This window comes from Aspergillus clavatus, genomic scaffold (assembly GCF_000002715.2).
Source record: "Aspergillus clavatus NRRL 1 1099423829750 genomic scaffold, whole genome shotgun sequence".
NCBI classification, from domain to species: domain Eukaryota; kingdom Fungi; phylum Ascomycota; class Eurotiomycetes; order Eurotiales; family Aspergillaceae; genus Aspergillus; species Aspergillus clavatus.
The window spans coordinates 461096-475173 of NW_001517110.1; the positions used below are offsets into that span (position 1 = coordinate 461096).

Consider the following 14078-nt stretch of genomic DNA (forward strand, 5'->3'; position numbering starts at 1 on the left):
TGGGGGCTTGGCGTTGACCTCGGATGCTTCCACCTAAAGATCGGGCAACTCATGGAGGAGTCACTTCTTCGAAGAACCATCATCGCATTTGACGAGCTATCCACGCAGAGGGCTTCTTGTTGCCCAAACTAGCTTTATTCTTTTCTTTCTCTCTGTTTTCTTCTTGTGTCTTATATTCTTTGAGGATACCCAGTCGTTCTCTTTTTTTGCCGACGACTACGCGCCATTTGGTGCATTATTTGCCTCCAAGCTTGGGTTTCTCACTGAGTCTTGACGACCACTTACGACGACGACGACGACAGACAACGAAGCTGCCGCGCTTGATTCTATTCTATTACTACACCCTAGAATTACCCATTCTAACCATTCATCATGGGTGTCCCCAAGTTCTTCCGCTGGCTGAGCGAGCGGTACCCCACGATCTCCATGTTGATCGCGGAGAATCGCATTCCTGAGTTTGATGCGCTATACCTCGATATGAACGGTATCATTCATAACTGTACACATAAGGATAGCGATTCTCCTACGTTTCGTATGACCGAGGATAAAATGTTTATCGCGATCTTCAACTACATCGAACATTTGTACGGCAAAATTAAGCCAAAGAAGCTTTTCTTCATGGCTATCGACGGTGTTGCGCCTCGAGCAAAGATGAATCAACAGCGTGCGAGACGTTTTCGTACAGCGCTGGACGCTGAGGTGGCAAAGGAGAAGGCCATTGCTCAGGGAATTGAAATGCCGAAAGAAGATGCATTCGACAGTAACTGCATCACACCCGGTACAGAGTTCATGGCGAAATTGACGCAACAATTAAAGTATTTCATCAGCAAGAAGATTTCAGAAGATAAAGATTGGCAAGGGGTGGAGATCGTGCTCTCAGGCCATGAGGTCCCAGGAGAAGGCGAACACAAGATTATGGAATATATTCGGCACGCGAAAGCGCAGCCTGATTATGATTCCAACATCCGTCACTGTCTTTATGGTCTTGATGCGGATTTGATTATGTTGGGTCTTCTCAGTCATGATCCTCACTTTTGTCTTCTTCGCGAGGAGGTGACATTCGGCCGCCAAGTTCAAAAGAAGCCCAAAGAACTCGAGCACCAGAATTTCTTTCTCCTTCATCTATGCATGGTTCGGGAGTATTTGGAATTGGAGTTTCAGGAATTAGAACAGGAAGGTGTTTTAGACTTCCCTTTCGATATGGAAAGAGTGATAGACGACTTTATCCTGATGGCCTTTTTTGTTGGAAACGATTTCTTGCCAAATCTTCCCAATCTGCATATCAACGAGGGAGCATTGGCACTGATGTTCAAGATCTATAAGGAGGTCTTACCGAAGATGGGTGGTTATGTCAACGAGGGAGGTGTCATTAACCTGAAGCGCCTCGGAATGCTTGTCGAAGCTCTGAGTGACGTTGAATTTCGTTTTTTCGAGGTCGAATATTCTGATGCCAAATGGATTACTGCAAAGAGAAAGGCCATTGAGAACGATTTCGAGCCCCCGGAAAAGCAAAGAGGGCTTACAGTGACTCCAGCACAGAAGGAGCTTTTCAAGGAGGTCAAGAAATATGTTTTGAACAGACCTGAGAAGGAAACTGGCTCAAAGCCTCTCGACTTACCCTCCGCACTGCCGGCTCGTGATCGCAAATTTGTGGAGCAGCTGGCCAACGATCTCCACGTACCGTGGACTACTGTCGCAGATGAACATGGAGATCGATTCATTAGACTCCAACTTCCTACCAACGATGATGACGATAGCGAAGAGGAAGAGGACGAAGAAGCCTCCATGGCCGTCCGCCGTGTCATCCGACGATACGAAAACGCGAAAGTCCAGGAGATTTCTCCCGAGGAAGCCCAGAAGGCGGCTGAACAGAAGTACGAAGAGAAATTCCAAGAGTGGAAAGATAAGTACTACATGAGCAAGTTCGGATGGGGTCTTGACAATCATGAAGAGATGAGAAAACTCACGGAGAACTATGTGCAGGGCCTTCAGTGGGTTTTGTACTACTATTACCGAGGCATTGCTTCGTGGCCTTGGTTCTTCAAATATCATTATGCTCCCATGATATCTGGTAAGTTCTTACATCTCATTGACACCTCAATGGTCCCATTTCCCCTGCAATTGTCTCCCATCGTCGCGTCAACCCTCGCCCCAGAGTATCCCCGAGTATACTATATCAGCTGTATGCTAACTTTTGAGTAGATGTTACCAAGGGATTGAAAGCAGACATGAACTTCCAGCTTGGCCAACCTTTCAAGCCCTATGAGCAGCTTATGGGAGTCTTGCCGGACCGAAGCAAGAAAATCGTGCCTGCAGCCTATCGGGACCTGATGACATCTCCAGACTCTCCCATAATTGATTTCTACCCACGCGATTTCGAGCTGGACATGAATGGCAAAAAGATGGAATGGGAGGCTGTCGTCAAGATCCCATTCATAGAGGAACGTCGCCTCCTAGACGCACTTGCCACCAAATCGCACCTTCTGACCCCGGAAGAAAAAGTACGCAATGATTTTGGGGTTAGTCTTAAATTCACTTATTCGCCAGATGCGAATTATAGTTATCCCTCGTCTTTGCCCGGCGTCTTCCCCGATATCCCCAATTGCCATTGTATCGAGAACGTCTTCGACTTGCCTACCATGGATGGCCTCGAGCCTTATATTGGCTTGGTTGACGGCGTACAGCTTGGGGCTGCTGCGCTAGCTGGTTTCCCGAGCTTGAAGACACTGCCCCATGTTGGCCAGCTTGGTTTCCATGGTGTGTGCGTTTTCCAGCAGGAGAGTCGCAATGAAAGTATGGTCATCACAATACTTGATCCTGGAAGCAGATCAAGTGTCGAGTTAGCGAAGAGCAAATTGGGAAAGCGTGTCTTTGTCGGCTATCCGTTTCTCCAAGAAGCGTTGGTTGTCCGCGTGTCGGACGAGCTCTTCGATTATATTATCCCTGATGGAGAAGAACATCCGGTTCCCATTCCCCACACTGAAGCCCAAATCGATCAATGGAGAAAGAAGGCGGACAAGATCGAGGGGACCTATAGCCGAAGGCTAGGTACCGTCATTGGTCCGGTTGATTCCATGGTACACGTCCAACTGCTCAAGGGTCTCATCAAAACGGATGAGGGCGCGACGATCAAAGAATTCGCCGATATTCTAGGACAGGAGACTGATTATGCACTTCAGCTGGTTGTTGATGAGGTGATCAATCCTGACGAACGCTTTATTGAAAGGGATGCTTTGCCTATTGAGAAGGAGTTTCCGGAGGGTTCTCGTGCATTTTTCTTGGGAGACTATAACTACGGTAGACCCGTGCACGTCACCGGGCATGACGATGGTAAGGTGAACGGCCTGATCGCTTCCATCCCAGGCCGGGAGCCAGAGTTTGGCAAGGAACGCGCGAGAGAAGCTGAAAAGCTCTGCCCTTATATGCCTTCCTTTGCCATCGCTCGCAGCCTGCGTCTGAACCCGTTGGTACTGGCCAAGATCACCTCCTCGTTTTCGGTTGATGTGGAAGGACAGCGCGTCAACCTGGGTCTTAACCTCAAGTTTGAAGCGCGAAAACAGAAAGTGCTTGGCTACTCTCGACGTGGAGATTCTGGTTGGGAGTTCAGTCAGAGGACCGTTGATCTCCTTCAGCAGTATATGATCAAGTTCCCAGAGTTTATCGCTGGTATTCAGCGTAATCCTCAAAGAGATCGGTACAATCCAGCAGATTTCTATCCCGAGGACGTCGCTCTTCAGAAGATACAGGAAATCAAGGATTGGCTCAAGTCGATTGAAGCCAAGAACTTCGAAAGAGTGCCTCTCGAGGCCGAGCAATTAGACTCCGAAGTTGTTAAATTGATTGAGCAGGATGCGGATCGGCTAATGCAGAGCCAACCTCAAATGCAAGCCAAAAAGGTTAGGGGCGTTCCCAGAAGCGCACTACTGCGACCTTCGGATGTTGAACAACGACTGCAAAACCAATCTTTCAAACTTGGGGACCGTGTTGTCTATGCGCAAGACTCCGGTAAGGTACCCATTGCGACTAGGGGAACAGTCGTTGGCCTGACCCGAACTTCTCGGGCAATGTTGCTCGACGTGGTGTTCGATGTCTCATTCATGAGTGGTACTACCCTGGGAGACCGATGCTCGCCTTTCCGCGGGCAAACCGTATTGGCATCTTCTGTTCTCAACGTTTCATATCGACAACTGCTCGCCAGTACCCGGGCTGCCGCTAGTCAGCAGTCGCAGAGCCAACCCTCACCTTTGACGGTTGCAGGATATGGTGCCCCGCTCGGACCCAACGGACAGGGACAGCTGAGAGAGGCAGCTGCTCCCCCGCCTCTGTCTGGTTCGTACCGCGGCGCGGTTTCCGGAGTGAGCAATGGACGAGGCAACGGTAGAGGGCGGGGTGGCCGTGGTGCCTCGAATGGAGGATCGAATCCCACAAGTCTACCTTTCCGCCCTCATCCCAACGGCAGTGAGAATCGCGGCGGCAGGGGCCGTGGTGGCATGTACCGGACTCGAGGAGGATATGTTTCGGTTGATAACAGCAATCCGGACGCTGGGATTATCAAAAATAACCCTAATTTCCGGCCACAGAACTACTCCCAGGTGCCTCCTCCTAAGGGTCTTGACCGCGGTAGTGGACGGGGAGGTCGAGGGGGTTTCCGTGGATCGGACAAAGGAAACGGATCCAGAGGGAGAGGCGGCCAGCGGGGAAGAGGTGCAGCTACCACGAACAATAATTAGGCCATGCGCCACCGCTCCTGTTGCTGAGTATCCGATGACTTAGTATAGGTGAGCAGCGTGGTTAGAATTGCTGTCTGCCTCAGATTACTATTACAATGGAGCTGTCTCTGTACGATCAATGAAAGCGTCGAAAGACACCGTCGAAAGTTGAGTAGTATCAATCTGGTCTTACTATGTCTCTTTCATCCGAGCCGTAGAGAAGGAAAAATATCCGCCTATCGACCCCAAATATGATCAATGCGGGGAAGCTATACAAATGCAAGATCAGTAGTAAATTGCGTCTACAACTGTACATATATTCAGCGAGTCCTATTTTTTCTTAATCGATAGCTCATATCAAGTCCGTAAAATACCTTCAGACCACACATTTATGACACCTCAACCCAACTCTCGTCCCGCATTCGACAATCTAACCATTGACCCTTCGGGGCCCTCAGGCAACGCATGGGGTTTGTTCGGTGCCAGCAACGAACTTGGTATGTTAAACCTGCTCACTCCCGAGAGCGTGCATAGAGCAGCATCGGAGGAGATCCGAGAGGGAGTCAGGTTTTCACTTGATCTACCGCTTGATCGAATCAAGAACCCGAGTTTTGGGCGCAAGCCGTTCGCGCGGGAATTGGTGAACAAGGGACCACGTATTGTGAATGATGATATCCTCAGGTTCAATACACAGTGTAGTACGCAGTGGGACGGGTTCAAGCATTATGGTAAGCGAGCTTCTGCTGTTTTCTTCGAGGATATGATGTGGAGTTGTGAAGACATAATTGTGCTGATAGAAGCGCTACGTTGGAGGAAACCATACGCACAAGTGCTACTTCAACGGTCATTCACTGGAGGAGTTGAAGATATCCTCTGTCATTGGTATCGATGGTACGCGTATCCTGATCTTGCTGTAACCTGTCAATCCCGCCAGCTCCAGCTCACGGAGTTCAGCATGGGTAAAGCACGGTGGCATCGTTGGCCGCGGCGTCCTCATCGACTACGCCTCATGGGCCACGACGAACTCCGTCACCCTCAGCCCTTTTACCACGAGTAAAATCTCCTTATCATCGATCCAGCAAATCATTGCAGAGAAGAAGATTCACTTCCGTCCCGGCGACATCCTCTTCCTCCGCACAGGCTTCACAGCTGCCTACGACCAGCTCTCCGCTGAGGAAGAACTCGCCATCGCACAGCGCGAAACCCCGCAGTTTGCGGGCCTGGAGGCCGGCGAGGCAACGCTGCGTTGGTTGTGGGAGAACCAGTTCGCAGCGGTTGCCAGTGACTCGCCCAGTTTCGAGCCGGCGCCTATTGCAGGGCCTGACGGGCCAGCTGAGTTCCAATTGCACCAGTGGCTGTTGGCTGGTTGGGGGATGCCGATTGGGGAGTATTTCGATCTGGAAGGGGTTGCTGAGCACTGTAGGAAGACGAATCGGTGGTCTTTTTTCCTTTCGAGTGTGCCTCTGAATGTCAGTGAAAACGAGTGTTACTGCCCTTGCGTTACGCAGTTGCTAATGAAGTATGTTCGTGTCTGCAGGTCCCTGGGGGTGCTGCGAGTCCCCCTAATGCGGTGGCAATATTTTGAATCCACTGTACTGCACAAGGTGAGGAGCCAATTCAACTTGGTGGATTGCGAGCAGAAATAAATGTATTTGTTAATTGCTATCTAAAGTAACCAGAGTTAAGTCTTGTTCTGTGTATCAAGTATCAAGTCTTTCCAGAATGAAGATTCAGCAAGAAAAGCACCCAAAGCCCATATCCAGTCTATGAACGCCCAAACTCTCTGTTCCAAGCACCCCCCCTGAGACAATTTATCCTCCAAACTCCAATCGAGACTCAAAATCCCCCATACCCCCATTTAGACAAACTCCCTCTTGCGCATAAGCACCTTCGTGTACATATTCGGCATGATCTGCTCGCCCAGAAGAATGTTGTTTGGCCTGGTCTTTCTGCCATCCTCGAATTTGAACTCGTAATCCGCAATGAGCCTGCTGAGAATGGCCTTGTTTGTGTTCGTCGCGAAGAAGCGGCCAGGACAAGCCTGTCTTCCGTAGCCGAAATGCATGTTCGAGGGGCCGATGCTAACCAGACTGGCATTCTTGTTCTCCGGATCGTCGCACCAGCGGAAACCGTCGAAGGTCAGAGCATCCTTGACGATGGACGAGTCCATGCCCATTGGCTTCGATGGAAAGCAGATGTGGGTGCCCTTCTTGAGAACCAGACCGTCGGAGAGTACCATATCTTCCTTGACCATGCGATGGGTGGATACTGTGAAGAGGAAGCCGGTTAGTATCAGAGAGAAAGAGCATCATGCATGAGGCGAGGAAGACACTTACATTCGCCAGTAGGATTGAAACGCTGAGATTCGCGCATGAAACTGTCCAAGCGACGCTGAGAAGCAAATGCAGCCTGAGTAGCGTTGTCCCAACCGTCAGGCAAAGTAGCAGCGATTTCTTCTCTCAAAGATTGAGCATATTCAGGTCGAATTATGAGGTCGAAGAGCGTGTGAGTCATCAACATAGTGCTGGTGTGCACAACTGCAAGGCTCATGACAATTAGTAGGTTCTGAGAAAGATTCGCTGGGTCCTTGTCGAAATCATCCTCTGCAAGATCCATCATCCATTGAAGGAAGTCGTCGGGCTTCTCATATGCAGGCTCATTCTTCTCTGAGTAACGACGAGAGAGAATCATAGGGATGAACAGTTCCTTTTGCACATAGCGCAGCTGAGTCCGGAGCTTCTTGACGCTTGGAAGGACCTTTGCAATCATTGGGCGTAGAAACTCGGGGAATGGGCGAAGCAGCATGACGGTGATTCCAAGGTTGACAGTGTAGTTGGTGACAGTCTGAAGCCACTTCGGGTTTCTGCAAACGGTTTCTCCAACAATCACACGAGAAGTGGCGCGAGTAAGAATGTTCAGGATCATGTCATACAGATTGACCGAAACCCATTTATCTATGCACCAGTCTCGTTAGATCTTCCGTTATCTGGTACCAAGTGTATCAAGCAAAGACATACCATCACAGTCAGGAACTTCAACATGGAAAGCATACTGCAGCTCATTGAGAATGCGAGGAAGGACTCGACCTGTGAATTGATCTCATCTTAGCCTCAGACGCCCATCAAGTTGATATCTGCGAGTCATGCACTTACCAATACCCGGAGTAAGACGCTTGATAACCGTCTTCGTTGGCAAGTGGCTCTCAACAAGGACATTGGTGTATTTTCCAAGAATATTCTAAACGTTCAAGCGTCAGTGTCAACCAGGCTTCACCAAACAACAGACAACGTACCTCGAATTGAGCATCGACACCGCTGAGCCTAGAAGGAGGAATGTGACGGATCTCCGCAAGATACTTCGCAGGCAGAATGACCAAGTCACCGTCGGCCTTGATAATACGATATGGTCCATTCTTACACTGCAAATCCAAGTCAGCGGAAGAGCACTAATTGAGAGAAGAGTAAGATTAACCTTGTCATAGCCACGTTTGATGAGCTGAGGGGCAGCCACGATGAAAATCAGTCTGTTGACGAAATCAGGCAAAAAGTGACTGTATCTGATGGTTGGAATGTCATTTGACTTCTCCCCTGGTGGGTTGAAGTAAAAGTAGACTGAAGAACAAAAAAGCAAGATAATAGGCCACAGGGGGATCATTTTGACGTTTTGCCTTATGTCCCTGTGACAGAGCGCTGCTTATCGATGTGCAAATACAAACTGATGGACACGAACGTGAGAGTATGAATGAGGTAGGCTGAAGAGCAGGTGCAGAAGGAGAGAAATGGAGAAAGGGAGAAAGAGAGATGGGAAGATGGTCGATGAGCATGGTACTTATATCTGTGGGTGAAGTTCCTGAGACAGAGAGACAGTGAATGAGCTCCTAAGGGCTCTGTCGTCTAGAACAGTCGATATGCTGAGAGAACAGTGAATATGACGCTGTTGTCCATGTCATTGAATGGCATCTTCCGTGATAGTAGTGCACTAATGGAAACTTCCGCTTCACGACCACTAAAAATAGGGATAGCAAAGGGCAGGCTAGGTGTTTGATTTATCGAGAAGTTATCAAGAGGGATATGAACATAAAACAATTACCAAGCACACAGATTTTAGATCGGCAATTGCCTATTTGAATGTATATGCGATCAGCAAAGGCTATAGCAAAGGACTCCAGGACTTTTACTTGCTCCCTTCCCAGGTATATCAAAGCACTCGAACGCCAGACGCAAATGCGAAGAGACAAGAGAAGGAATGCGAAACGGTAGGGCATGAGGTGTATATTGATACAAGGTGACAGAAGCAAGATCATTCGAGGCCAACCCATTCCCCTTCTCCATCACCCTCATCTCCATCAACCATATGCTCATCAACATCATTCGTGATCACAGCATTCAAGTCTTGAATGGTCTTTGGCGCAGCGCTCTTCTTGTCGGTAAGAACTGGTGTGGAGAGGAGGTAGTTGAGATCGTACAGATTCTTTTCCACCATCTTCTTCAGATTATCCCGAATGTCATCGATGGCCCGATGTACGGCACGCAATTCCGTGGCGAGAGTGCCAGAGTTGTCCTTAAAGTACCGACCATGGATACTCAGCAGAGACTCAATCCACCGCAGGTTGAATTCCAGATGAGGGGTCTCATCGGCAGCCTTGGCCACGAATCGAAGGAAACGAGGAAGGTAAACAGTTGGCAGAGCGCGAACTACAAGAGGAATCTCCGAGGGAGGAATGGCTTCATACACAGCACGGATGAGCTTGGATTCGTTCAGACGGAAAGCCATGACCAATGCTTTCAAAAAAGTGTTGTCATCATCTATAGCACCAGTTGAATGCGCTTTCTTGGCAGCCTCAAGAGTGGCAAGGATGCTGGACGGCGTGATAGAGATATCAAGATCAAATGGGTCGAAGACAAATTCTGTGTCGAGACTGTAAATGAGGAGACCTTCCGTTGAAGCTGCACAGAACGCACGTCCGGTTGGGGAGAAGTCAACCGAGGTGACACGAACTTCAGGTCGAGTTTTCCGAGCCCCAGCATCACCACGTTTTGCACCGGGAAGGCTTCGATCAATACGATCTTCCAGATCCGATGCTTCGCCAGTCTCGTCAATGAGACCACGAGGGCCGGCTTCTGTCAGATCCCGGCTGTTCAAGAACTCCTGAGTGCCATCAAGAGAAGTATTGACGGAGACTGTGTACTTCTTGAGTAGCGTACCCGTTCTCACTTCATACAGGCAAATGTGCTTGCTGTTGCCTGCCGCCAAGACACAGGAGCCGTCTGCGCTGTATGTGATACAATTGAAAGACTTCGTAGCCGCCGAATTTGCGGCAGTGATACGATCACCCATCTTGCGGCCTCCGGAGACATCACGGCGACCATCGATTCCGCTCTCTTGGACAGCATTCTCCACAGACCAGAAGGTCAACTGGCCGTCCAAGGTAGATGCGGCAACTTGCTTTCCGTCAGGTCGGAATGCCACATCTAGGATGTCAGACATAAGCTGCAAAGGTTCGCTTGTCTGCGTGCGGCCGAAGATGCTCCACACACGGACGGTGCGGTCCCAGCTGCCGCTGACGAGATGGTTGCCATCGGCAGCGAAAGCGAGCGATGAAACTGGTCCCTCATGACCCGAAAGCTGGTCGAGCAGTTGTCCCGTTTGTACTGACCATACATGAATATCGAAGGAATCTGGTGATCCAGCACAAACAACTTCACCGCTAGGATCAACCGCAAGCGAAGAGAAAGACATTCGAGATGGCGCAGTAAAGGTACGAAAGTTGCGGTAACGGATGAGATCCCATGCTCTTACGGAACCATCCAATGATGCTGTGAACAATACACTTCCCTTCTTGGCAAACTGGCACGCAGTGACTCCACTTGTGTGCTCCGTAAAAGTGACTATGCAAAAGCCGGACTTGACATCCCAGACTTTCACTTTGCCGTCATCGGCAGCGGTGACAACCTTCTGCCCGTCAGGCGAATAAACGAGAGCATTCATCGAATCCAAGTGACCCTGTTGCTTGAGGATATAGGATTCCGACTGCCATTCCCACACGAGGAGCTGGCCATGCTTTGACGAGCCGAATGCTAGCCACTCACCAGACTTGTTTACTGTCACGTAGTCAATGTTGCTCTGAGAGACGCTGCAAACATGGTCAGTACCACAAGTTTCAGAAGAAGAGGTATGTGATATAAAGTGATATAAATACCTGAGCTGATGAATTGGGTTAAACTCCGGCAGGTCATAAAGTCCAAACAAGCCGTTGGAGAAACCAACAACAAGGAGATTGGTAGGGGCATGGAATGTAGCACAGTTGACTTTGGCATCATTTTGCATAAAATAATCCTTCTTTACAATTCGCCAACGGGCATCCGCGATATCCTCCATGGTATCCGGGTCTTTCTTGGTCACGTAGTCCCACCGGAAAAGGGCTCCATCTTGGCTGACAGTATAAATCTGGGATGGCATTAGCAGATGATCCTACAATGCTCATCAAGGTGACTTACCGATTCCTGGTTAGCGGAGAAATAAGCTGCCTTCACACCCTGACGATGTCCTGCTAAAGTGGTAGGCTCAAATCCTTCTTCCGGGTCTAGACTCCAAATGCGTGCTGTGAGATCCTTAGATGCGGTAAGAAGGAAGCGCGAATCGCTAGACCATTCGATATTGTGGATGACATCGAAATGGGCGGCAAGATCACGGTACAGGACGAAAGGTGCGAATTCAATCTCGCCATTGTTATCGGTTCCAGGTGTCGAAGGCGTGTGCCAGATCTGTAAGCGTCTACCCACTCCAACAGCGAAATGACGACCCGAGGTGGAAAATTTAAGCGCGGTAACTCGGCCCTTGAAAGAGAAATGATGGATGACGACTTTGCGCAAGAAATTGGTCAAAATGGCACGGCCATTCTCGTCGACGGAAAGTAAGAGATTGCCGCGGGGCGAGAGATCGAGACGATCGATATTCGTGCGATGCGCGAATGGAAGGGTATATGATGTATTGCTTCATTGAGCACGCCAAGTCAGCTCATGCTATAGTCAATCAACCTGCAGTAGGTAAGGGACTCAACATACTTCACAAGATCAAAAACTGTGACCCGGTTGCCCACTGGGGAGAGCAAGCAGGTACCGTCGGGCGTGAAGAGAAGGTTTCCTTTGCGGTAGACCGTCCCCAAAAGGTTGGAGAACTGAAAAAAATGGTCAATATCAGAATCGCAAGGCCGCACCAGACCAAACTCACCTTAAAATCTGTCTTCATTGTCCCTAGTAAGCTTGTGTAGCTCCTCAGCCTTCACCTTGCAATCGATCAAAAAAATCGTCTTCCCAAACGGGCGATAAGAGATTTGATCAATAGTTAATCCGATGCCGAAGTCGCTAACCCCAGAACATACTAGCGGCATCTGGGGCCCAAGGTCACGCTTGCTTGTTTGCTCCTGTTTGTTCTCCACTACAGCGATTCAGGGGCAGCAACCAAACCAGAAGCAAAGCAAAGCATAAGGTATCGAACTACTCCGTGGACCATACCAAGGAGAACTATCTAACTAAGCAGAAGGCACGAAGACCCAGGAGAGCCTCTCTTTCCGACCATCATTCGATCCTCTAACCATCAGAGCACTCTTGACTTCTGACTTGGGGTACTTCCTGTCTCTATCCATCAATCAGCTCTCTAATCCCCATTTGTTTCGTACCAACTTACCGATACCCCCTTTATCATCATGGCTACTACTACGGAAACTGCCTCCCCTATTGGCATTGCCAACGTGAGTACTGAGATGCTTCCAGCAAAGGATCATTATCATGGATCGCAATTCTAACAAGCCATTGTTCTTCTACAGCTTCCCAATCAGCGGTGTGTACCAATTATCAGCTATTTTTGATGGGTCGAGGGGCCGAAGAGGGATGGTTCTAACTGAAGCTCTTAGACACAAGATTGTTGCTAAGCGGGGTGCGGCCTTCACTATTATGGTGCGTTGATAATGATTCGGTTATATTACATGCCCCGCAGGCTTTGTTTTGCTCATATGTGAGTGTAGGTTGCTGGAGAATCAGGACTCGGAAAGACCACGTTTATCAACACTCTTTTCTCGACCACTATCAAGAACTATGCCGATCACAAGCGTCGCCATCAGAAGCAAATTGACCGGACTGTTGAAATCGAAATCACGAAGGCAGAGTTGGAGGAGAAGTTCTTCAAAGGTTCATATTGGACTTTTTTAACCCTCATGGACGATCAATGGCTAATGTGGTCTTGTGACAATGGACAGTTCGCTTGACCGTTATTGATACCCCCGGCTTCGGCGACTATGTCAACAACCGTGATTCCTGGCAACCAATTATCGAATTCCTTGATGATCAGCACGAATCGTACATGCTGCAAGAGCAGCAACCCCGTCGTACAGACAAGATCGACATGCGTGTTCACGCCTGCTTGTACTTCATCAGACCCACTGGCCATACACTGAAGCCCCTCGATATCGAGGTCATGAAGCGCTTGAGCTCTCGTGTCAACCTCATCCCCGTCATTGCAAAAGCCGACACTCTTAGCCCTACCGACCTGGCCCGATACAAGCAGAGAGTGAGACTTGCATGGTTGACCCGTGTTGCTGGAAATTACTGACGCTCTGAACCACTCTAGGTCCAAGCTGTCATTGAGGCCCAAGGCATCAAGATCTATACCCCTCCCATTGAAGAGGATGACGAACATGCCGCCACGCACGCACGCAGCCTGATGGCTGCCATGCCCTTCGCCGTGATTGGATCCGAGAAGGATGTCAAGACTAACGACAACCGGGTGGTGAAGGGTCGTCAATATGCTTGGGGTGTTGCCGAAGTTGAGAACGAGGACCACTGTGACTTCAAGAAGTTGCGTTCGATCCTGATCCGCACCCACATGCTGGATCTTATCCACACTACGGAAGAGCAGCACTACGAAGCATACCGCGCGCAGCAGATGGAGACAAGGAAGTTTGGCGAGGCCCGGCCGAGAAAGTTGGACAATCCAAAGTTCAAGGAAGAGGAGGAAGCTCTGCGGAAGCGTTTCACCGAACAGGTCAAGGTCGAGGAGCAGCGTTTCCGCCAGTGGGAGCAGAAGCTCATTGCCGAGAGAGATCGCCTGAACAAGGATTTGGAAGCCACCCATGCTGCGTATGTGCCATATGATCTACCTATTATTAGGGAGAGAGTGCTGACAATAGAAACAGGATCAAATCGCTGGAAGTAGAAATCGAGGCCTTGCAAGGTTCAACCACTCGGAGTCACGGACGCCGTTAGAATGTTCCTGGACACCTGGGCCACGGCGGCTGCGGAATCTGAGCAAGCGGTGGAGAAAGGAAAATTGCTTCACTTTGATTAATACTGTCTATTCTTGATTACCCCTCGA

At 49.5% G+C, this 14078-nt stretch overlaps 5 protein-coding genes across 5 annotated transcripts; 3 read left to right on the forward strand and 2 right to left on the reverse strand.

The window, feature by feature from the left end:
- Positions 1-372: 372 nt before the first annotated feature.
- Positions 373-4730, forward strand: ACLA_002030 (chromatin-binding exonuclease XRN1; the record flags this gene model as incomplete). The annotated part of the gene is made up of 2 exons (XM_001276217.1): positions 373-2071; positions 2203-4730. 2 exons carry the CDS (start codon positions 373-375, stop codon positions 4728-4730), a joined length of 4227 nt encoding a protein of 1408 aa, XP_001276218.1.
- Positions 4731-5100: 370 nt separating this feature from the next.
- On the forward strand, positions 5101-6294 carry ACLA_002040 (uncharacterized protein; the record flags this gene model as incomplete). Its single annotated transcript, XM_001276218.1, has 4 exons — positions 5101-5407; positions 5523-5600; positions 5664-6178; positions 6247-6294. 4 exons carry the CDS (start codon positions 5101-5103, stop codon positions 6292-6294), a joined length of 948 nt encoding a protein of 315 aa, XP_001276219.1.
- A 273-nt stretch (positions 6295-6567) lies between these two features.
- On the reverse strand, positions 6568-8363 carry ACLA_002050 (cytochrome P450; the record flags this gene model as incomplete). Its single annotated transcript, XM_001276219.1, has 6 exons — positions 6568-6977; positions 7046-7663; positions 7727-7795; positions 7862-7946; positions 8002-8127; positions 8181-8363. The coding sequence occupies 6 exons, from the start codon at positions 8361-8363 to the stop codon at positions 6568-6570; spliced, it is 1491 nt and encodes a 496-aa protein (XP_001276220.1).
- A 645-nt stretch (positions 8364-9008) lies between these two features.
- ACLA_002060 (snoRNA-binding rRNA-processing protein PWP2) lies at positions 9009-11957 on the reverse strand (the record flags this gene model as incomplete). Its single annotated transcript, XM_001276220.1, has 5 exons — positions 9009-10842; positions 10909-11156; positions 11207-11702; positions 11774-11886; positions 11940-11957. The coding sequence occupies 5 exons, from the start codon at positions 11955-11957 to the stop codon at positions 9009-9011; spliced, it is 2709 nt and encodes a 902-aa protein (XP_001276221.1).
- A 457-nt stretch (positions 11958-12414) lies between these two features.
- aspC (septin CDC12) lies at positions 12415-13969 on the forward strand (the record flags this gene model as incomplete). The annotated part of the gene is made up of 7 exons (XM_001276221.1): positions 12415-12459; positions 12535-12548; positions 12622-12664; positions 12733-12895; positions 12964-13274; positions 13335-13843; positions 13900-13969. 7 exons carry the CDS (start codon positions 12415-12417, stop codon positions 13967-13969), a joined length of 1155 nt encoding a protein of 384 aa, XP_001276222.1.
- Between the last annotated feature and the right edge of the window lie 109 nt (positions 13970-14078).